Below are 23,598 nucleotides of genomic sequence, written 5' to 3' on the forward strand. Positions count from 1 at the left end.
GCCATACACTGAACAGACAGTTAACCCACATGACTAATGCCATACTCTGAACAGGCAGTTAACCCACATGACTAATGCCATACACTGAACAGACAGTTAACCCACATGACTAATGCCATACTCTGAACAGGCAGTTAACCCACATGACTAATGCCATACACTGAACAGACAGTTAACCCACATGACTAATGCCATACTCTGAACAGGCAGTTAACCCACATGACTAATGCCATACTCTGAACAGGCAGTTAACCCACATGACTAATGCCATACTCTGAACAGGCAGTTAACCCACATGACTAATGCCATACTCTGAACAGGCAGTTAACCCACATGACTAATGCCATACTCTGAACAGGCAGTTAACCCACATGACTAATGCCATACTCTGAACAGACAGTTAACCCACATGACTAATGCCATACTCTGAACAGACAGTTAACCCACATGACTAATGCCATACTCTGAACAGACAGTTAACCCACATGACTAATGCCATACTCTGAACAGGCAGTTAACCCACATGACTAATGCCATACTCTGAACAGGCAGTTAACCCACATGACTAATGCCATACTCTGAACAGGCAGTTAACCCACATGACTAATGCCATACTCTGAACAGGCAGTTAACCCACATGACTAATGCCATACTCTGAACAAGGCAGTTAACCCACATGACTAATGCCATACTCTGAACAGGCAGTTAACCCACATGACTAATGCCATACTGTGAACAGGCAGTTAACCCACATGACTAATGCAATCGTCTGAACAAGGCAGTTAACCCACATGACTAATGCAATAGTCTGAACAAGGCAGTTAACCCATGTGACTAATGCAATAGTCTGAACAAGGCAGTTAACCCACATGACTAATGCAATAGTCTGAACAAGGCAGTTAACTCACGTGACTAATGCAATAGTCTGAACAAGGCAGTTAACCCACATGACTAATGCAATAGTCTGAACAAGGCAGTTAACCCACATGACTAATGCCATACTCTGAACAAGGCAGTTAACCCACATGACTAATGCAATAGTCTGAACAAGGCAGTTAACCCACATGACTAATGCAATAGTCTGAACAAGGCAGTTAACCCACATGACTAATGCAATAGTCTGAACAAGGCAGTTAACCCACATGACTAATGCAATAGTCTGAACAAGGCAGTTAACCCACATGACTAATGCAATAGTCTGAACAAGGCAGTTAACCCACATGACTAATGCAATAGTCTGAACAAGGCAGTTAACCCACATGACTAATGCAATAGTCTGAACAAGGCAGTTAACCCACATGACTAATGCCATACTCTGAACAAGGCAGTTAACCCACATGACTAATGCAATAGTCTGAACAAGGCAGTTAACCCACATGACTAATGCAATAGTCTGAACAAGGCAGTTAACCCACTGACTAATGCAATAGTCTGAACAAGGCATTAACCCACATGACTAATGCAATAGTCTGAACAAGGCAGTTAACCCACATGACTAATGCAATAGTCTGAACAAGGCAGTTAACCCATATGACTAATGCAATAGTCTGAACAAGGCAGTTAACCCACGTGACTAATGCAATAGTCTGAACAAGGCAGTTAACCCACATGACTAATGCAATAGTCTGAACAAGGCAGTTAACCCACATGACTAATGCAATAGTCTGAACAAGGCAGTTAACCCACTGTTCCTAGGCCGTCATTGAAAATGTGTTCTTAACTGACTTGCCTAGTTAAATAAATAAATAAATATAAAATACTCGGCCTTCTGCCGTAACCCCTTTAATATCAAATGATTAGTGTTCATGTAAACGTACTCACTGATATCAATTCAACAGGTTTATTTTCATTCGGGCCAAAATAGTCAGAGGTCTGAAGATGGTTTATAGTTTGAACACAGTTTAAGAAATATGTTTGTGCCTGTGGATTTACTGCAAGTGTACGTGTGCACCTGTGGTGTGTGTGCAGAGAGTAAATGCTGAGGCTGATGTGTGTGTGTGTGCACCTGTGGTGTGTGTGCAGAGAGTAAATGCTGGGGATGATGTGTGTGTGCACCTGTGGTGTGTGTGCAGAGAGTAAATGCTTGGGATGATGTGTGTGTGTGCGCCTGTGGTGTGTGTGCAGAGAGTAAATGCTGAGGCTGATGTGTGTGTGTGCACCTGTGGTGTGTGTGCAGAGAGTAAATGCTGGGGATGATGTGTGTGTGTGCACCTGTGGTGTGTGTGCAGAGAGTAAATGCTGAGGCTGATGTGTGTGTGTGCACCTGTGGTGTGTGTGCACCTGTGGTGTGTGTGCAGAGAGTAAATGCTGGGGATGATGTGTGTGTGTGCACCTGTGGTGTGTGTGCACCTGTGGTGTGTGTGCAGAGAGTAAATGCTGGGGATGATGTGTGTGTTGGATCAGTTCCACTGGAAGTCCTCCCAGCAGATGGCTCTGTCCCAGCACAGCTGTTACAACACCACGTCAGAGGTAACCTTTTATCTAACCTTTATTTAACCAGGCAAGTCAGTTTAGAACAAAGTCTTATTTTCAATGACGGCCTCCCCCTGCGATGCTAGCCCAATTGTGCGCTGCCCTATGGGACTCCCAATCATGGCCGGATGTGATACAGGCTGGAATTGAACCAGGCGTCTGTAGTGACGCCTCAAGCACTGGGATGCAGTGCCTTAGACCGCTGCGCCACTCAGGAGCCCCAACCTCACTGCCCTTGAATTACAACACCACGTCACACACACAGAGGTAACCTTACGGAACTAGGGGCCTGTCATGCCAAATAGTGTCCCCCTGTCACAAAGTACCAACCAGAGACGGTATCGTTATGTTTGCCTGTTCTCCTACAACACTGAGCCAGCAGCCACAAAGTACCAACCAGAGTCACACACACACAATTTTGGTAGAATAGCACTCACGTCGTCCTCCTTGGTTCCTCCCCAGAAGTTGGTTCCACCTGCATAGCTGGGGATGTTCAGCACCGCAATGCCCTGAAGGCTGGGCAGGGGGATGTACTGACCGTCACACTGGACGCACACACACACACACACACACACACACACACACACACACACACACACACACACACACACACACACACACACAGTGAGGCTCTATTCCAATATGTCCGCCATTCTATCCACCACAAAACATAGATTTTTCACGGGAATGTCCCTTCTAGTAATTCTAGTTCTATGGTTTCGTCTCTCACCTCCAGTTGAACCTTCTGTTCTAGATTCTTATAGGTTCTCTGGAGGAGTTCCTTGGTGCCCAGAACCCCATACCATACCCTGTTCTTAGTACGACTCCTAAAGAAGAGGGGGGGGTAGTGAGGAAGAGAAAGGAGTGTCATGAGAAAAGGGTGAGAGAATAGAGGAGAGAGCGGAATGAGAGACCAGTGGAGAGGGATGAGGGAGGAGAGGAGAGATAAACCTAGAACTCACCTGCACTTCTCTGGGTGTTCTTCCCTCTTGTTGTTGAACTCCAATGTGATCTTAGCATCCAGCCCAACGCCAAAGTAGTTGTTCATGACACACTTCTCACTAAAGCCCTCTCTGTGGGGAGATAGAAAGACACAGAGAAGTTCAGAAAACTAACAAATTTTTTTTTCAAAATATGTGTTTTGATCTGGTCACCAAAAAGGGGCCAGTCTGAAATTTTCTGAATATGGTAGCCTAAAGTTCAGCGCTGAGAGGTCATAGGGTCTTACAGTGAGTCCAGGTCAGAGTCCAGAAAGGGCGTAGCTCCAAATGGGTCGATATTGGCCAGCAGCATCTTACTGATGATGGAGCTACCAGCTATAGAGGCTGCCAGACCAGCACGCAAACCTGTACAGAGAAACAGTGGTGTTCTTAAAAACTGCTGTGTGTGGTATGTCTACATGTCTCACTCACACAATGTGTGTGTGTGTGTGTGTGTGTGTGTGTGTGTGTGTGTGTGTGTGTGTGTGTGTGTGTGTGTGTGTGTGTGTGTGTGTGTGTGTGTGTGTGTGTGTGTGCGTGTGTGTGTGTGTGTGTGTGTGTGTGTGTGTGTGTGTGTGTGTGTGTGTGTGTGTGTGTGTGTGTGTGTGTGTGTGTGTCTTTTTAAATAAATACCTGCAGTCAACTTGTGTGCAATACGTTAGGCGATAAAGAAGATTGCATTCCTCATTTCACACGTCACATTATTTTCTATTATGAAGCTTACCAGTAGTCCCCAGTCACAGGGTGTTTGTTTGCAAGCACACAACAACGAGAGACCGAAGCCTTGTGAGTCACTCACTGTTGTACAGCATGCGCCAGGTGAACTAATTACAGTATGGAATTCACAATTAAATGTTTGCCAGCTAGATATCTCTTAAACTATTAAGTTAAAGCTGCAATATGTAACTTTCTGGGTGACCCAACCAAATTCACTTAGAAATGTGAGTTATAGATCTGTCATTCTCATTGAAAGCAAGTCTAAGAAGCGGTAGATCTGTTCTATGTGCGCTATTTCTATGCTTCCCGTTCTTAACTTTCGTTTTTTGCGTCTTCAAATCTCGGTTTTGCACTCCAGCTTCAAACAGCTACAATATTTTTGGTTTTTGAAAATATTTTTGGTTTTTGAAAATATATTTCACAGTGATTTAGATGGTACAATGATTCTCTACACTACACATTGCTTTTGTTTTGTTACATACACAGAAATTAGGCAAATTATTTGAATTTTAGCAACAGGAAATGGTCATTTCTACTGTCTAAAATGTGCTAAGTACTCTGCAGTTGTGCATTTGGTTTGCACATTTAGTAGCTATCTATCTAAATCCAGCTTCGCTTGGTAACAGCAGAGAATCCCCTCTTAGATCAAGCTTCCTGCCAAATATTTATTTTGTAAGAAGCATTTTTGAGTTACTTGTATAAATGTATGAGCTGGGATGTCAGTCCTGTAAATACTTTAGGTCAGAGACTAAAATATGTATGAAATGTTTGCAATGCTCTCGTTTGCATTTAGTTGGAATTCTCTATGGGATTTTACATGTAGAATGTATGTTAGGATTGCTAATCGTTATGAAGATATGACAATGTGTGTGTGTGTGTGTGTGTGTGTGTGTGTGTGTGTGTGTGTGTGTGTGTGTGTGTGTGTGTGTGTGTGTGTGTGTGTGTGTGTGTGTGTGTGTGTGTGTGTGTGTGTGTGTGTGTGTGTGTGTGTGTGTGTGAGTGTGTGTGTGTACATGTATCAGGGCAGATGTGTGTGCATACGCGTGAGCACGAACCATAAGAGATGAAGTGTGTATGTGAAGTGCGTATGTGAAGTGCGTATGTGAAGTGTGTATGTGAAGTGTGTATGTGTGTACGGTATGTGAAATGTGCATGTATGTGTGTATGGCGCCCATGAGTGCATATACCGTAGGATGTACCAGGGCAGATGATACGTGTGTTGAGTACAGGCAGGTTCTCCTTGCTGGTGGTGAAGGGTGTGATGGAGAAAGAGCCACATGATTGGCTGCCGCGACTCACACACCTTTCAGGAGGGGAACAAGGACTCTTAGCCACTAGAGAGAGAGAGACAGAGCAAGAGACATAGACAGAGAGAGAGAGAGAGAGTGTTAGTACATAGACATACACTATCTATTCTAGTATGTACTAAATAGCACTATCTATTCTAGTATGTACTAAAGATCACTATCTATTCTAGTATGTACTAAAGATCACTATATATTCTAGTATGTACTAAAGATCTAAGGGGATTACATCAGAGAGTATATAATTCCTACTGCTCTGAGGCAGGAAGACGATTCCTTGTGAACAGGAAGAGCCCCTGTCCCACAGACAACGACACATCATACAGGACACGGACAAACACACTTAGTGACAAACACACACTGTGTTTGTAAATACTACACTGTGCTATGTAAATACTACACTGTGCTATGTAAATACTGCACAGTGCTATGTAAATACTACACTGTGCTCTGTAAATACTACACTGTGCTATGTAAATACTACACTGTGCTATGTAAATACTACACTGTGCTATGTAAATACTACACTGTGCTATGTAAATACTACACTGTGCTATGTAAATACTACACTGTGCTATGTAAATACTACACTGTGCTATGTAAATACTACACTGTGCTATGTAAATACTACACTGTGCTATGTAAATACTACACTGTGCTATGTAAATACTACACAGTGCTATCTATGTAAATACTACACTGTGCTATGTAAATACTACACTGTGCTATGTAAATACTACACTGTGCTATGTAAATACTACACTGTGCTATCTATGTAAATACTACACTGTGCTATGTAAATACTACACTGTGCTATGTAAATACTACACAGTGCTATCTATGTAAATACTACACTGTGCTATGTAAATACTACACAGTGCTATCTATGTAAATACTACACTGTGCTATGTAAATACTACACTGTGCTGTGTAAATACTACACTGTGCTATGTAAATACTCCACTGTGCTATGTAAATACTACACAGTGCTATCTATGTAAATACTACACTGTGCTATGTAAATACTACACTGTGCTATGTAAATACTACACTGTGCTATGTAAATACTCCACTGTGCTATGTAAATACTACACTGTGCTCTGTAAATACTACACTGTGCTATGTAAATACTACACTGTGCTATGTAAATACTACACTGTGCTATGTAAATACTACACTGTGCTATGTAAATACTACACTGTGCTATGTAAATACTACACAGTGCTATGTAAATACTACACTGTGCTCTGTAAATACTACACTGTGCTCTGTAAATACTACACAGTGCTATGTAAATACTACACTGTGCTATGTAAATACTACACAGTGCTATGTAAATACTACACTGTGCTCTGTAAATACTACACTGTGCTCTGTAAATACTACACAGTGCTATGTAAATACTACACTGTGCTATGTAAATACTACACTGTGCTATGTAAATACTACACTGTGCTCTGTAAATACTACACTGTGCTATGTAAATACTACACTGTGCTATGTAAATACTACACTGTGCTATGTAAATACTACACAGTGCTATGTAAATACTACACTGTGCTATGTAAATACTACACTGTGCTATGTAAATACTACACAGTGCTATGTAAATACTACACTGTGCTATGTAAATACTACACAGTGCTATGTAAATACTACACTGTGCTATGTAAATACTACACTGTGCTATGTAAATACTACACTGTGCTCTGTAAATACGACAAAGTGCTATGCAATTTTGATTTTATTTTTTATTTCACCTTTATTTAACCAGGTAGGCAAGTTGAGAACAAGTTCTCATTTACAATTGCGACCTGGCCAAGATAAAGCAAAGCAGTTCGACACATAGTTACACATGGAGTAAAACATACATACAGTCAATAATACAGTACAAAAATAAGTCTATATACAATGTGACAAGTGAGGTGAGATAAGGGGTAAAGCCAAAAAAAAAGAAAAAAAAGAGTCCATGGTGGTGAAGTAAATACAATATAGCAAGTAAAACACTGGAATGGTAGATTTGCAGTGGAAGAAAGTAGAAATAAAAATAATGGGGGGCAAAGGAGCAAAATAAATAAATACAGTAGGGGAAGAGGGAGTTGTTTGGGCTAAATTATAGATGGGCTATGTACAGGTGAAGGAATCTGTGAGCTGCTCTGACAGCTGGTGCTTATAGCTAGTGAGGGAGATAAGTGGTTCCAGTTTCAGAGATTTTTGTAGTTCTTTCCAGTCATTGGCAGCAGAGAAAATACTACACTGTGCTATGTACATACCATGTAGAGATATTCGGCCACTCTTGAAATACCTAATCCAGCTATCCACTGACTGCACTGTCAATAACAAACTAAAAAGACACGGACGCAAACACTTAGGGACAAACACACACTCTGTGTTTGTAAATACTACACTGTGCTATGCAAATACTACACTGTGCTGTGTAAATACCATGTAGAGATGTTCGGCCACTCTTGAAATACCTAATCCAGCTATCCCACTGACTGCACTGTCAATAACAAACTAAACCCAGTATAATTTAATCAGGAGAAATAAAGTTCATGTTTTCCATTTGTAATTCTTCACAAACCCTTTCATTCAATTACAGCAGGGAACATCATGTGTGGGCTTGTCAGACAGAGCCCACGTTCCCTGACATGGTGCAGTTAGTTGGGGACATGTTCCCTGTGACACGGTGTAGTTAGTTGGGGACATGTTCCCTGACATGGTGCAGTTAGTTGGGGACATGTTCCCTGTGACACGGTGCAGTTAGTTGGGGACATGTTCCCTGACATGGTGCAGTTAGTTGGGGACATGTTCCCTGACATGGTGCAGTTAGTTGGGGACATGTTCCCTGTGACACGGTGTAGTTAGTTGGGGACATGTTCCCTGACATGGTGCAGTTAGTTGGGGACATGTTCCCTGTGACACGGTGTAGTTAGTTGGGGACATGTTCCCTGTGACAGGGTGTAGTTAGTTGGGGACATGTTCCCTGTGACAGGGTGTAGTTAGTTGAGGACATGTTCCCTGTGACAGGGTGTAGTTAGTTAAGGACATGTTCCCTGTGACAGGGTGTAGTTAGTTGAGGACAAGTTCCCTGTGACAGGGTGTAGTTAGTTGAGGACATGTTCCCTGTGACAGGGTGTAGTTAGTTGAGGACATGTTCCCTGTGACAGGGTGTAGTTAGTTGAGGACATGTTCCCTGTGACAGGGTGTAGTTAGTTGAGGACATGTCCCCTGTGACAGGGTGTAGTTAGTTGGGGACATGTTCCCTGTGACAGGGTGTAGTTAGTTGGGGACATGTTCCCTGTGACACGGTGTAGTTAGTTGGGGACATGTTCCCTGACATGGTGCAGTTAGTTGGGGACATGTTCCCTGTGACACGGTGTAGTTAGTTGGGGACATGTTCCCTGACATGGTGCAGTTAGTTGTGGACATGTTCCCTGTGACACGGTGTAGTTAGTTGGGGACATGTTCCCTGTGACAGGGTGTAGTTAGTTGGGGACATGTTCCCTGTGACAGGGTGTAGTTAGTTGGGGACATGTTCCCTGTGACACGGTGTAGTTAGTTGGGGACATGTTCCCTGTGACACGGTGTAGTTAGTTGGGGACATGTTCCCTGTGACAGGGTGTAGTTAGTTGAGGACATGTTCCTGTGACAGGGTGTAGTTAGTTGGGGACATGTTCCCTGTGACAGGGTGTAGTTAGTTGGGGACATATTCCCTGTGACAGGGTGTAGTTAGTTGGGGACATGTTCCCTGTGACAGGGTGTAGTCAGTTTTGGACATGTTCCCTGTGACAGGGTGTAGTTAGTTTAGGACATGTTCCCTGTGACAGGGTGTAGTTAGTTTAGGACATGTTCCCTGTGACAGGGTGTAGTTAGTTGAAGACATGTTCCCTGTGACAGGGTGTAGTTAGTTGAGGACATGTTCCCTGTGACAGGGTGTAGTTAGTTTTGGACATGTTCCCTGTGACAGGGTGTAGTTAGTTTAGGACATGTTCCCTGTGACAGGGTGTAGTTAGTTTAGGGCATGTTCCCTGTGACAGGGTGTAGTTAGTTGGGGACATGTTCCCTGTGACAGGGTGTAGTTAGTTGGGGACATGTTCCCTGTGACAGGGTGTAGTTAGTTGAGGACATGTTCCCTGTGACAGGGTGTAGTTAGTATTGGACATGTTCCCTGTGACAGGGTGTAGTTAGTTTAGGACATGTTCCCTGTGACAGGGTGTAGTTAGTTGAGGACATGTCCCCTGTGACAGGGTGTAGTTAGTTGGGGACATGTTCCCTGTGACAGGGTGTAGTTAGTTTAGGACATGTTCCCTGTGACAGGGTGTAGTTAGTTGGGGACATGTTCCCTGTGACAGGGTGTAGTTAGTTTAGGACATGTTCCCTGTGACAGGGTGTAGTTAGTTGGGGACATGTTCCCTGTGACAGGGTGTAGTTAGTTGAGGACATGTTCCCTGTGACAGGGTGTAGTTAGTATTGGACATGTTCCCTGTGACATGGTGTAGTTAGTTTAGGACATGTTCCCTGTGACAGGGTGTAGTTAGTTTAGGACATGTTCCCTGTGACAGGGTGTAGTTAGTTGGGGACATGTTCCCTGTGACAGGGTGTAGTTAGTTTAGGACATGTTCCCTGTGACAGGGTGTAGTTAGTTGGGGACATGTTCCCTGTGACAGGGTGTAGTTAGTTTAGGACATGTTCCCTGTGACAGGGTGTAGTTAGTTGAGGACATGTTCCCTGTGACAGGGTGTAGTTAGTTGAGGACATGTTCCCTGTGACAGAGTGTAGTTAGTTGGGGACATGTTCCCTGTGACAGGGTGTAGTTAGATTAGGACAAGTTCCCTGTGACACGGTGTAGTTAGTTGAGGACATGTTCCCTGTGACAGGGTGTAGTTAGTTGAGGACATGTTCCCTGTGACAGGGTGTAGTTAGTTGAGGACATGTTACCTGTGACAGGGTGTAGTTAGTTGAGGACATGTTCCCTGTGACAGGGTGTAGTTAGTTGAGGACATGTTCCCTGTGACACGGTGTAGTGTGTTGGGGACATGATCCCTGTGACAGGGTGTAGTTAGTTGAGGACATGTTCCCTGTGACACGGTGTAGTGTGTTGGGGACATGATCCCTGTGACAGGGTGTAGTTAGTTGAGGACATGTTCCCTGTGACACGGTGTAGTTAGTTGACGATCCACTAGGTGGTGTTGTTATTAATATCCTATGTTTTTTTCCTGTAGGATACAACTAACTCTGAATTCAAAATGGGCTATTAGCCCCTACTCCCTAGCACCTACTCCTGAACACATACATCCTAGCCCCTATACCCTAGCCCCTATTCTCTAGCCCCTATTCTCTAGCCCCTACTCCATAGCCCCCACTCCCTATCACCTACTCCCTAGCACCTACTCCCTAACCCCTACATCCTAGCCCCTATACCCTAGCCCCTATTCTCTAGCCCCTATTCTCTAGCCCCTACTCCCTACACACTGGGCACAGACGTCATTCAACATCTAGTTTTGATTTAATTTTGCTTGTGAACTAATGTCAATTTAATGTGAAATCAACAAAACATTTCACCAGGTCATTGGATTTATGTTAAAAGTTGGGTGAAAAAAAATTTAAATTCAATCACGTTGATGACTTTTTGCAAATCAAATCAGTTTTCCATGTTGATTCAACGTCATCACAATGAATGTTTTTGTTGAAAGAAAGCAGAATTAATGTTGATTCAATCAGTTTTTGCCAAGTGGGTAGCCACTCCTCTAGATCTTAACAGGATTGGATAGATGGAAGCAAGAGACAGACAGAGAGAGAAGGAGACAGACAGGCAGGCAGGCAGGCAGGCAGGCAGGCAGGCAGGCAGGCAGGCAGGCAGGCAGGCAGGCAGGCAGGCAGGCAGACAGACAGACAGACAGACAGACAGACAGACAGACAGACAGACAGACAGACAGACAGACAGACAGACAGACAGACAGACAGACAGAGAGGCAGGTGACTCACATGGCAGGATCTCTAGTTCCTTGGTGTCCTCGTCCTTTTCACTGTCCCTGTTGTCCTCCTCTCCCTCCTTCCTAAACTCAAACGTGGACGGCAGCTCCTGCTCCTCCGTGCTGGCATTCTGCTCATCCACCACTAGGGAGAGAGAGAGGGCAGGGAGAGTGAGGAGGAAGAGAGGATGAGGAGAAAAGAGAGAAGAAGGGTAAGAGGGAGAGAAGGACGGGGAGAGGGTGAGAAGGAGAGAGAAAGGGAGGGTGAGGGGAGAGAAGGGTCTGAAATTTCACATTACATCTTCATATTACGTGACAAAGTGATTACCAAGTCTTTTTGTAGTTGAACTGTCTGGACTCCCATTGTATTCTCTCTGAAACAGGCATGAAAGACTCGCCAAAGGCTCTATTCTAGTGTATGTCTGATCTATTTTGTCATAATGTATTTCTACATACCTCTCTCTGCCTGTTGCACGATCTGTTATGGTCTATATATATATGTACCTCTCTCTGCCTGTTCCATGATCTGTTATGTTCTATATCTATGTACAGCTCTCTGCCTGTTGCATGATCTATTCTGTTCTATATCTACGTACCTTTCTCTGCCTGTTACATGATCTATTATGTCCTATATCTACGTACCTCTCTCTGCCTGTTGCATAATCTCTCGTACAGCCTTCTTCAGGCTGTTTGCCCGTAGCATCAACTGTTCTTTAGCTCTGAACATCTTGTGTGGCGAACCTCCTCCGTTCTCTCCTCCCTTCTCACTCTCCTCCGCTTCCAGTTTCTCCTTCAGCTCGGTCAACGACTCCTCGCTCACCTCCTCCTCTTCTTCCTCCTCCTCAACGATGGGGGGTGTGGAAAGGCGAGGTGGTGGGGGAAATGACTGGGTTTCTGTGTTGAGGGTCTGAAGGAGCAAATCTAGCTTCTCATTCAGGATGGCACACTGGTGGGGGAGAGGAGTTAATTTAGAGAGTGTGTGTGTGTGTGTGTGTGTGTGTGTGTGTGTGTGTGTGTGTGTGTGTGTGTGTGTGTGTGTGTGTGTGTGTGTGTGTGTGTGTGTGTGTGTGTGTGTGTGTGTGTGTGTGTGTGTGTTACTTTGAGAGACATGGTGTCACACTCCTCTGTATTCTCAGTGCTTCTCTCATAGGACTTCCCCACTTTGGCAACAAAGTCCTTTACTGTCTCACACAGGATCCTAGAAGGGGAGAGAGTAGAGCGAGAGAGAGAGAGAGAGAGAGAGAGAGAGAGAGAGAGATGTGGGTGAAAGGGAGAAAGAGAGACTTTGTGCATACTCTCCTTGCCCTCTACCTCACGATACAAAACAACACCACACATCACAAAAACTTCTACACAACTTCTACAACCGTATATCCAACCCATAGTCCACAGATGTACTGACGCCCCCGACATACCATATCTCCTGAAACATCTCCACACTTTATCATTCTATAGAACTCAAACTCAACCCTAATAGTAAAGGGTCTGTTATCCCCCACCCCCAACCTGTCACACAGACATTCCAACAGAGACATTGATGGCATTAACCTGGCGCATACAGAAAACACACAATGCACAGTTTCACTCATGACACAGAAAGGACACTCCTGTCCAACTCCTGGGTCGACCCGTGCCAACCAGCCATTAGTGGCCAGGGCTCCATGTAGAACCCTCTGGAGGTCCCCGGGACAGGAGCCAGTCTAGACACCACTGCTTGTGACAGCCACCTCTTCGAGCCCAGGTACACCCCCAAAATGTTAGGCCCTTCACAACCCCACTCCAGCACACTCCCTGCAGTCTCCTGCGTAGCAGGCCCAAAAGGCTCAATGGCTAGTGTATATAACTGCTCCGCTAGAGGTCATCCTAGCCTACCTGGTTAAATAAAGGTGAAATAAATGTTTAAAAATGATCTAGAGAGACTAGTCTAAAGTTCACATTAGAACCTTTCGACAATTCCAGCATGTTCCTGGTTAAGAACATGTTGTCCGCGATTGAGTGTCTCAGTAGACAATATGTCTGGTTCTTGTGTACTATAGAGTCCAGATCGGCAACTCATCGGCAACTCTCCTACCCTGACGCACTCACGCAATACGCAAAAGAAGCCCAGTCCAATTATTGCCCAGAATTGTTTATAAAACTCCACTGGGTTACGGGCTCTGCCAGTTCATGTCCATTTCATCCCTCTGTGAAAGAGAGAGCTTAGGGAGTTATTTAAACAAAACCTGAGCACACACAGGATAACACAGTTCTGCCCTATGCAACTCAGTATCAAACTCCACAGTCTGCTCCTGCATCTCCCCCACCACAGAGGTCACCCGCCCATCAGAAAGCTGTAGACAATGCATACCCTTGGCTTCACTGCTCTGTCTTTCCAAACCAAAGAAGAAGGAGCTGGGAGCATCCATCTCTTTGAGCATGGAGAACCTAGCTCTTACAAGTGCTCCCTTTGCTTTAACCTGGAAAACGCTACCCAGGTCCCTAAGTAATTCAGCTAAATTAGGCCTACATTGCATTGCCCCACCATCTCTACCTCCACTACACTGATACTACACTCGAGTTCCCCCAATACTCTCCTAGCCTCTGAGGATGAGATACTGTTGACAGAAAAGCCACATTTTTACTTTCCCCACATCCCACCATTGCCCTAGAGACTCATACTCCTCTCTTTGCTGCCCCCGCCTTTCCCCAAAATTCTGGAAACCTGAGCAAAAGTGGTATCTTGTAAGCTTTACATTAAACTTCCAATAGGATGTCTGCAGAGGACCTTATGAAATAGCCATGGTTATGTGGTGATCCGAAAAACCCCTCAGGAGAAGAATAGCACCAACATCTGATTCCTGGACATGTAAAATCAATCGAGTCGGGCTGCACTCACCCTAGCCCCAAAGACCTTCACCAATGTATACTGTCTTGTGATGTCTAGTTCTCCAAACATCCACAAGGTCAAACTGATTAATGACATCCCTTAACACCACCACTGAGCCTGAATGAGGCTCATCCCCATTTCTGTCTTTCGTCAAATCCATCGTACAGTTCCAGTCCCCGTTGACTACCAGCATCTCCTCAGGCGCTACCTGTGATAGTTCCTGACTAAGACACCCAAACAGATGCCCCTCTCTCTCCCTGTGTTAACTTCTCTAGGATAGGGGGCAGCATTCTGAATTTTGGATGAAAAGCATGCCCAAATTCAACTGCCTGCTAAGAAGATAAGATATGCATGTTATTAGTATAATTGAATAGAAACTTTCTAAAATGTTTCTAAAACTGTTTGAATCATGTCTGTGAGTTTAACAGAACTTATTTAGCATGTGAAACCCAGAGGACAAACTATTCAGATTTCTTTTTTTTTTGAGGTCACTCTCTTTTCAATGTATTTTCATTGGGAATCCAGATTTCTAAGGGAAGTTCTTGCAGTTCCTACCGCTCCCACTGGATGTCAACAGTCTTTAGAAATTGGTTGAGGTTTTTCCTTTGTGTAATGAAGAAGTATGGCCATCCAGAACGAGGGTAACTTGAAGTGTACTGTTAGATAGAGCGCGTGACCAGAAAGCTACAGTTTGTTTTCCTCCTGTATTGAACACAGATCATCCCGTCTTCAAGTCTATCAATTATTTATGTTTATGTGTAACAAATATCTAAAGTTGTATTACAAATGTAGTTTGAAATGTTTTGGCAAAGTTTACAGGTAACATTTGAGATATTTTTGTAGTCACGTTGCGCAAGTTGGAACCAGTGTTTTTCTGGATCAAACACACCAAATAAATGGACATTTTGGATACATATCGACGGAATTAATCGAACAAAGGGACCATTTGTGATGTTTATGGGACATATTGGAGTGCCAACAAAAGAAGCTCGGCAAAGGTAAGGCATGAATTATATTTTTATTTCTGTGTTTTGTGTCGCGCCTGCAGGGTTGAAATATGCTTCTCTCTCTTTGTTTACTATGGTGCTATCCTCAGATAATAGCGTTGTTTGCTTTAGGCGAAAAGCCTAAATTTGACATGTTGGCTGGATTCACAACAAGTGTAGCTTTAATTTGGAATCTTGCATGTGTGATTTCATGAAAGTTAGATTTTGTAGTAATCATTTAATTTGGCGCTCTGCATTTTCACTGGCTTTTGGCCAGGTGGGACGGTACATAACCCAGAGAGGTTTTAAGCGAGCCTACCCGAAGAGTCTCCATAAGAAGTGTGAGAAAAGACAGCAAAAAACAGAATCTGAAGGTAGACCCTTATGCATGGTTGTGACCAACTTCCTCAACCTAACACTTTTCCTGGGTGAGAGGTTATCATGCCCCTCATTTTTCATAACGTGTTCTACTGATCTTACAAACTTTCCTGGGTCACAGAAAAAAGCTTCAAGATGAACCTTTTTCCCTTAGTCTCATTCAGGAACCTTGACAGTTCCATCACCGTGTCCCCTCTGCCTGACTTGCTGTCAGCTCTGGACCAATTGAGGAGGAGTCTGAAAAGAAAGCCTCTTCATCATCCTCTTCCTCACACTCACCTTCCTCCTACTCATCTCCATCTCCGATCATGACAACCTGTCTATTCTCTCTAGTCGGGGCCTCCACCAAGCACCAGGCACTTTGACCACACCAGCTTCTCTCCTCCCACCTCCTTTCTTCTCCCCCTTTTTCATCTTCCGCTTGACACCCTCCTCCACCGCCCCTGGTCGCTTATCCTTCCCCAATATACTCTCTTCATCCACTAGCATAACCTGACTAGACACAGCCTCATCTACACCACCATCCGTAACGTGACTATACCCAGCCTCATCTACACCACCATCCATAGCATGACTAGGCCCAGCCTCATCTACACCACCATCCGTAATGTGACTATACCCAGCCTCATCTACACCACCATCCGTAACGTGACTATACCCAGCCTCATCTACACCACCATCCATAGCATGACTAGGCCCAGCCTCATCTACACCACCATCCGTAATGTGACTATACCCAGCCTCATCTACACCACCATCCATAGCATGACTAGGCCCAGCCTCGGCTGCTTGCATCTCATGGACCCCTGCACGTTGACCTCTATTTCCCCCACCGGCACTTGTACCCTCACCTTGTCTATGGCCTTTTTGTGGGCACGCAAAGCTATTATGCCTCAAATACCCACACTGAAAGCAGCGTAGACTATCTGTGTTGGCAAACCCAGTGTAGAGCCACTACCCATGCCTCACTTTAAAATACACATGTAACAGTTGCTCATTGTTACTCAGAAACTTGAAAACTTGCCTCCGGAACGAAACAACATGCTTAACTTCTTGACGCTACCCATTCCTTAAGCGGGATAGTTGTCATCAGCAACGCTGAATAGTATAGCGCCAAAGTCAAATAATATTACAAAAAAATATTCATATTCATGAAATCACAAGTGCAATATTGCAAAACACAGCTTAGCCTTTTGTTAATCCACCTGTCGTCTCAGATTTTGAAATGATGCTTTATAGCGAAAGCAATCCAAGCGTTTGTGTAAGTTTATCGATCGCATGACAAACATTAACCTCTTCAACCTATGGGGGCGCTATGTCATTATTGGATAAAAAGACGTGCCCATTTTAAGCGCAATATTTTGTCACGAAATGATGCTCGACTATGCATGGAATTGACAGCCTTGGAAAGACAAAAGTCTGACGTTTCCAATACTGCAAAGATATTACCTGTGAGTGCACCAAAACTAATGCTACAGGCGAAACCAAGATGACGTTTCATACAGGAAATGCCCCAGATTCTGAAGGCGCTGTGTTCCAATTTTTATTTTACCTTTATTTAACTAGGCAAGATCAGTGAAGAACAAATTCTTATTTTCAATGACGGCCTAGGAACAGTGGGTTAACTGCCTGTTCAGGGGCAGAACGACAGATTTGTACCTTGTCAGCTCAGGGGTTTGAACTTGCAACCTTCCGGTTACTAGTCCAACGCTCTAACCACTAGGCTACGCTGTCTCCTTATATGGCTGTCAATGCGCCAGGAATGAGCCTGCCCTTTGTGTCGTTTCTCCAAGGTGTCTGCAGCATTGTGACGTGTTTGTAGGCATATCATTGGAAGATTGACCATAAGAGACTACATTTACCTGGTGTCCCGCCCGGTGTCCTGTGTCGAAATTATTGCCTAATCTGTAGGTCCATGCGCGTTCCATTTCTTCAGAAGAGAAAGTCAACTGTCACGAAGGATTTTATCGTCGATAGATATGTGAAAAACACCTTGAGGATTGAGGATTGATTCTAAACATCGGTTTGCCATGTTTCTGTCGATATTATGGAGTTAATTTGGAAAAAAGTTCGCGTTTTAATGACTTAATTTTCGTTTTTTCTTACCCAAACGTGATGATGAATGATGAAGAAAACGGACCGATTTGTCAACACAAATAATATTTTTTGTAAAACCGGAACATTTGCTATTTAACCTCTTGCTCCTAACTGACACGCAGGCGTCCCATCTAGACATCTGAAAATGCAAATGCGCTACGCTAAATGCTAATAGTACTAGTTAAAACTCAAACGTTCATTAAAATACACATGCAGGGTATTGAATTAAAGCTACACTCGTTGTGAATCCAGGCAACAAGTCAGATTTTTAAAATGCTTTTCGGCAAAAGCATGAGAAGCTATTATCTGATAGCATGTAACACCCCAAAAGACCCGCAGGGGACGTAAACAAAATAATTAGCATTGTCGTCGCTACACAAACCGCACAAATAAAATATAAAACATTCATTACCTTTGACCATCTTCTTTGTTGGCACTCCTAGATGTCCCATAATCACTATTGGGTCTTTTTTTTCGATTAAATCGGTCCATATATAGCCTAGATATCGATCTATATGAAGACTGCGTGATAAACAAAAAAAAATAGCGTCTTATAACGTAACGTCATTTTTTTAATGTAACTTTAGGTATTTGTACATGTTAATAAGGGATCAAATTGATCACGAGGCGATGTATATTCTATATGGGGTACGTCTGGAAATAATGTCCGGGTAAATCTCAACCAAAATATCCGGTCGGAGACCTGAACAAATGGCTTGTCTCTTCTTCGTTTGACCAAGAAACAAAGCCTAGGCAAATGACAAGACTGTTGACATCGTGTGGAAGCTGTAGGTATTGCAACCTCAGCCCCATTTAATGTGTTTCGCCTTTAACAATGGGTTGATGTGGCGGATGGATATATTTTTCCATTTTCAGTGATCAGATTTTCCTGCGCTTTTCGATGAAACGCACGTTCTGTTATAGTCACAGCCGTGATTTAACCAGTTTTATAAACGTCTGAGTGTTTTCTATCCACACATACTAATCATATGCATATACTATATTCCTGGCATGAGCAGCAGGGCGCTGAAATGTTGCGCGATTTTTAACAGAATGTTCGAAAAAGTAGGGGGTAGGAGTAACAGGCTAACTGAGAGTCTCCTCATTGAAAACATCTGAAGTTCTTCAAAGGTAAATTATTTTATTTGAAACCTTTTCTGGTTTTTGTGAAAATGTTGCATGCTGAAAGCCAGGCATAAATCCTATGCTAGGCTATCAATACTGTTACACAAATGCTTGTTTAGCTATGGTTCAAAAGCATATTTTGAAAATCTGAGATGAAAGTGTTGTTAACAAAAGGCTAAGCTTGAGAGCAAATAGATTAATTTAATTTCATTTGCGATTTTCATGAATAGTTAACGTTGTGTTATGCTAATGAGCTTGCGGATAGATTTACACAATCCTGGATACAGTTTTTTTCATAGATAAACGTGATGCAGAAACCGGACCGATTCGTCAACACAAATAATATTTTTTGTAAAAACGGAACATTTGCTATCTAACTGAGAGTCTCCTCATTGAAAACATCTGAAGTTCTTCAAAGGTAAATTATTTTATTTGAATCCTTTTCTGGTTTTTGTGAAAATGTTGCCTGCTGAATGCTAACGCTAAATGCTATGCTAAATGCTACGCTAGCAATCAATACTGTTACACAAATGCTTGTTTTGCAATGGTTGAAAAGCATATTTAGAAAATCTGAGATGACAGTGTTGTTAACAAAAGGCTAAGCTTGAGAGCAAATAGATTAATTTCATTTCATTTGCGATTTTCATGAATAGTTAAAGTTGCGTTATGGTAATGAGCTTGAGGCTGTAGTCACGATACCGGATCGGTATGGCTCGACGCAAGAAGTTAAGAACACTTAGCATCAGGTAGCTTGGTCACAAAAATCAGAAAATCAATCAAATGAATTGTTTACCTCTGATGATCTTTGGATGTTTTCACTCACGAGACTCCCAGTTATACAACAAATGTTCCTTTTATTTTTATATCCAAAATACCTCCGTTTGTTTGTCGCGTTATGTTCAGAAATCCACAGGAAAGAGCGGTCACGACAACGCAGACGAAGATTCCAAATAATATCCATAATGTCCACAGAAACATGTCAAACATTTTTTATAATCAATCCTCAGGTTGTTTTATATTCGATAATATATCAACCGGGAGTGTAGGTTTTTCAATAGGACCGGGAAAAACAATGGCCGCTTTACTCTGTTGCGCAAAACTCACTCTGAGAGCCCCACCTATCCACTTACGCAATGTGATCTTCCTCGCTCATTCTTCAAAATAAAAGCCTGAAACTATGTCTAAAGACTGTTGACAACTTAGGGAAGCCATAGAAAAAATAATCTGGTTGATATCCCTTTAAATGGAGGATAGGCATGCATAGGAACAGATCGGTTTCCAAATAAGAGGCACTTCCTGATTGGATTTTCCTCAGGTTTTCCCTGCAATATCAGTTCTGTTATACTCACAGACAATATTTTGACAGTTTTGGAAAATGTAGAGTGTTTTCTACCCTAATCTGACAATTATATGCATATTCTAGTTCCTGGGGCTGAGAAATAGGCAGTTTCAAATGGGTACATTTTTTTGCCAAAAACTGAAATACTGCCCCCTACATGCAAAGGTTAACGGCATCTGCCTGAAAACCTGCCGACAGTACATGAAAACCGCTTGCAAACTTACCAAACCGACTCAATTCTTTTTGAATTTGATCATTCGTAATAAACTGACACTCTAGTCGAATGAGTCGAAAGAGGAGAAATCAGGATCTCCTCGACCTTAACTCCATTCTAAGGATGAATCCATGCCGTAACGGCAGCGTCTACTCCTCGCTAGGCTGCGAAGCCATAGAGTACACCACACTGTTTGAACTCTAGGAAACTAAAACTATGTCCTCTTCCTCACTATCATTGAAAAAAAAGCCAGTGGGTATCGCTGGTGTGTTAACTCTCCACCATAGAAAATAGAAATTAACAGAGCCCCTCATACAGCCTCTCAACAACAAAACACTCCCAGCATGCCCTAGAGAGAGCCATTTAGCAGCCATTTAGCAGTGTTGAGATGAGAGACTCACTTAGCAGAGGAGATGACCACAGAGTTTTGGTCAGCATTGAGGATCTTGGTGAGATGGGCAGCTACCGAGTCTTCATAGGCTGAGATCTGGAACTGAGGACACGTAGGAAGGGGATACATCATAATGACCATAACATTAAGCACGGTCAGAGGAAACTGGTAACATTATAAATCCCCCAAAATCCCAACGTGACATCCAGACACTAACTCCAACTTCCTTCAAACTGCACACAGAGACATAAAAATGATATCCCATCTGACTTTGGGTAAGTAGAAAAAGGGCTTCGTTGCCACAATGTCGCACGATCCTCAAAAACATTTCAGATGAGTGTGTACCTGGTCATGGTCAGTGTCGTCGGGCGTGACAGGCCCGCTGTGTTTGGAAAGGATCTTAATTTCGTAGGTCATGATGCTCCAGCGGTCCAACATTTTGGTGCTGGCCCGCTCCAGTTTCTCCAGGATCTGGGGCAGCTGCGTGTCATCATCACACGACGGCCCCAGCCCAGCACCAGCGCCAGGTCATTCCCAGTACCCAGGGGAGAACTCCCAGCTGGCACTGGAGACAGACAGAGAGTGGTACGGGGAAAGAAAGAAAGAAAGAAAGAAAGAAAGAAAGAAAGAAGAGAAGAGAGAGAGAGAGAGAGAGAGAGAGAGAGAGAGAGAGAGAGAGAGAGAGAGAGAGAGAGAGAGAGAGAGAGAGAGAGAGAGAGAGAGAGAGAGAGAGAGAGAGAGAGAGAGAGTAAGTAAGTGTGTGGTATTTATGTGTGTGTGTGTGTGTGTGTGTGTGTGTGTGTGTGTATTTACATGTATTTATGTGTGTGTGTGTATTTATGTGTGTGTGTGTATTTAAGTGTGTGTGTGTGCATTTATGTGTGTGTGTGCATTTATGTGTGTGTGTGCATTTATGTGTGTGTGTGCATTTATGTGTGTGTGTGCATTTATGTGTGTGTATATTTACGTGTGTGTGTACAGATATAGGTTCTGCACTGCATGAATTGCAATTGAGCTTTGTGATTTACAAATTCACTGAAAACTCGTACTAACACGCGGTTATATTAAGATTATATTATATTAATATTACACTTTTAATATAGACCACTTTTGTCCAGTTAATAGCCATAACCACTGATCAAGCAACATTATGGACTAAACGTTCAAATCCTGTTGCTGCAGAATTATTTTGCTGTGACAATACTGGTCAAATTAAGATCCTACATCTGTAAACATACTCAGCGTGTGTATGTTGTGTCTCACCTGTTTGTGGAGGTTGAGTTTGTCTATCTCAGAGAGGACCCAGCCTACACTCCCATCCCCTCCGCACACCAGGATCCGGAAGTTATCGAACTTCTGGAAGAGACGCAGCCTGGAACACACAGAGGAATGGTCATAGTGTCACAGTAAAGCATTCTATCTGTGTTCTGGCCCAATTAGGTTACCAACCAGGGACCCTCTGCACTCAACACTATTCACCCACCAAACAGCCTTCTAATCAACCGCACTACCAATACCATGGTCTGGTTTGAGCCACAGACACTGTCTACTTCTTGGTCTCAGGAAGGGTTCATTCACAAGCACAATGAATGCTACTAGTGCACAGCTAACCAGCTAGCGATGTCACATGGTCTCCATTAGCAGGAGCAAACCAAGCTGGCTCACCCTAGATGTGGTCCTCCGTTGACCAGGTCAAACACCTGAGCAGGATTGAGGAGCTGCTTGAAACGTCGGAGGAATTTAACCCCTTGGTTGTCTCCGCTCTTGGAATTGACAAAGACCAGAAGAGGACTGGGCGCAGGACGGGGGACAGGTGGCCTTCCAGAAGCCTGAACACAAAAACACAAAATAACAGCTATTACATTAATTAATGAATGAATGAATGAATGGATGGATGGATGGATTAGTGAAGGAATTGATGAATGGATGGATGGATGGATTAGTGAAGGAATTGATGAATGAATGAATGGATGGATGGATTAGTGAAGGAATTGATGAATGAATGAATGGATGGATGGATTAGTGAAGGAATTGATGAATGAATGAATGGATGGATGGATTAGTGAAGGAATTGATGAATGAATGAATGGATGGATGGATTAGTGAAGGAATTGATGAATGGATGGATGGATGGATTAGTGAAGGAATTGATGAATGGATGGATGGATGGATGGATGGACCTGTGCTCAAATATTAACAGTACTAGCCCATTATAGTACAAATGATTATTTTTAAATTGCAACCCTATTATAGTTCAAAATGATCTGATAACTGGAACTATTGTAGATAGAAATAGACAGGTGATCAGAATCGGTTAAACGTAGAACTGTTCATCTCTTGTATCACTTCATTTATCACCATCACTGTCGAACCGAAGAAAAGATGTGTTAACAATGCCAGTATCTAGACTCTGATCCCTGTCAAAGTAACTAATGGGAAGAGATGTGAGAAGATGGACAGGTGAAAAGAAGAGAGAGATTCTGCTGTCTGCTTGCTTCTGTACTGGGAGTGTCCTTTAAGTAATGTATCAAAATTCCCACACACTCCTACATCATTAAAGCATCAATGTGTGTGTTTAGGCATCGTCAAACTGAGTCAGGTTGGGCACATGTATGTGGCATGTGTAGTATTAGCACACATTCTAAGCGGAACACACTGCAGAATACAAGCCTATATAGGATGCATCATACAGCACATTCATACGCTTGTACATTATGTCAACATTACTCTGTGTGAGAAGTTTGTGTGGGTGTG

The 23,598-nt window shown here is 43.2% G+C and overlaps 1 protein-coding gene across 1 annotated transcript in view; it reads right to left on the bottom strand.

Moving 5' to 3' along the window:
• LOC118371360 (diacylglycerol kinase eta-like) overlaps positions 1 to 23,598 on the bottom strand; it is a 203,899-nt gene that overhangs the window by 42,877 nt on the left and 137,424 nt on the right. The window contains 9 exon segments of the mRNA XM_052493069.1: positions 2,910 to 3,017; positions 3,203 to 3,299; positions 3,435 to 3,545; positions 3,701 to 3,818; positions 5,357 to 5,503; positions 11,462 to 11,593; positions 12,091 to 12,394; positions 12,547 to 12,646; positions 20,855 to 20,946. Coding sequence (XP_052349029.1) covers positions 2,910 to 3,017; positions 3,203 to 3,299; positions 3,435 to 3,545; positions 3,701 to 3,818; positions 5,357 to 5,503; positions 11,462 to 11,593; positions 12,091 to 12,394; positions 12,547 to 12,646; positions 20,855 to 20,946 — 1,209 coding nt within the window.

This window comes from Oncorhynchus keta, chromosome 34 (genome assembly GCF_023373465.1).
Source record: "Oncorhynchus keta strain PuntledgeMale-10-30-2019 chromosome 34, Oket_V2, whole genome shotgun sequence".
NCBI lineage: Eukaryota > Metazoa > Chordata > Actinopteri > Salmoniformes > Salmonidae > Oncorhynchus > Oncorhynchus keta.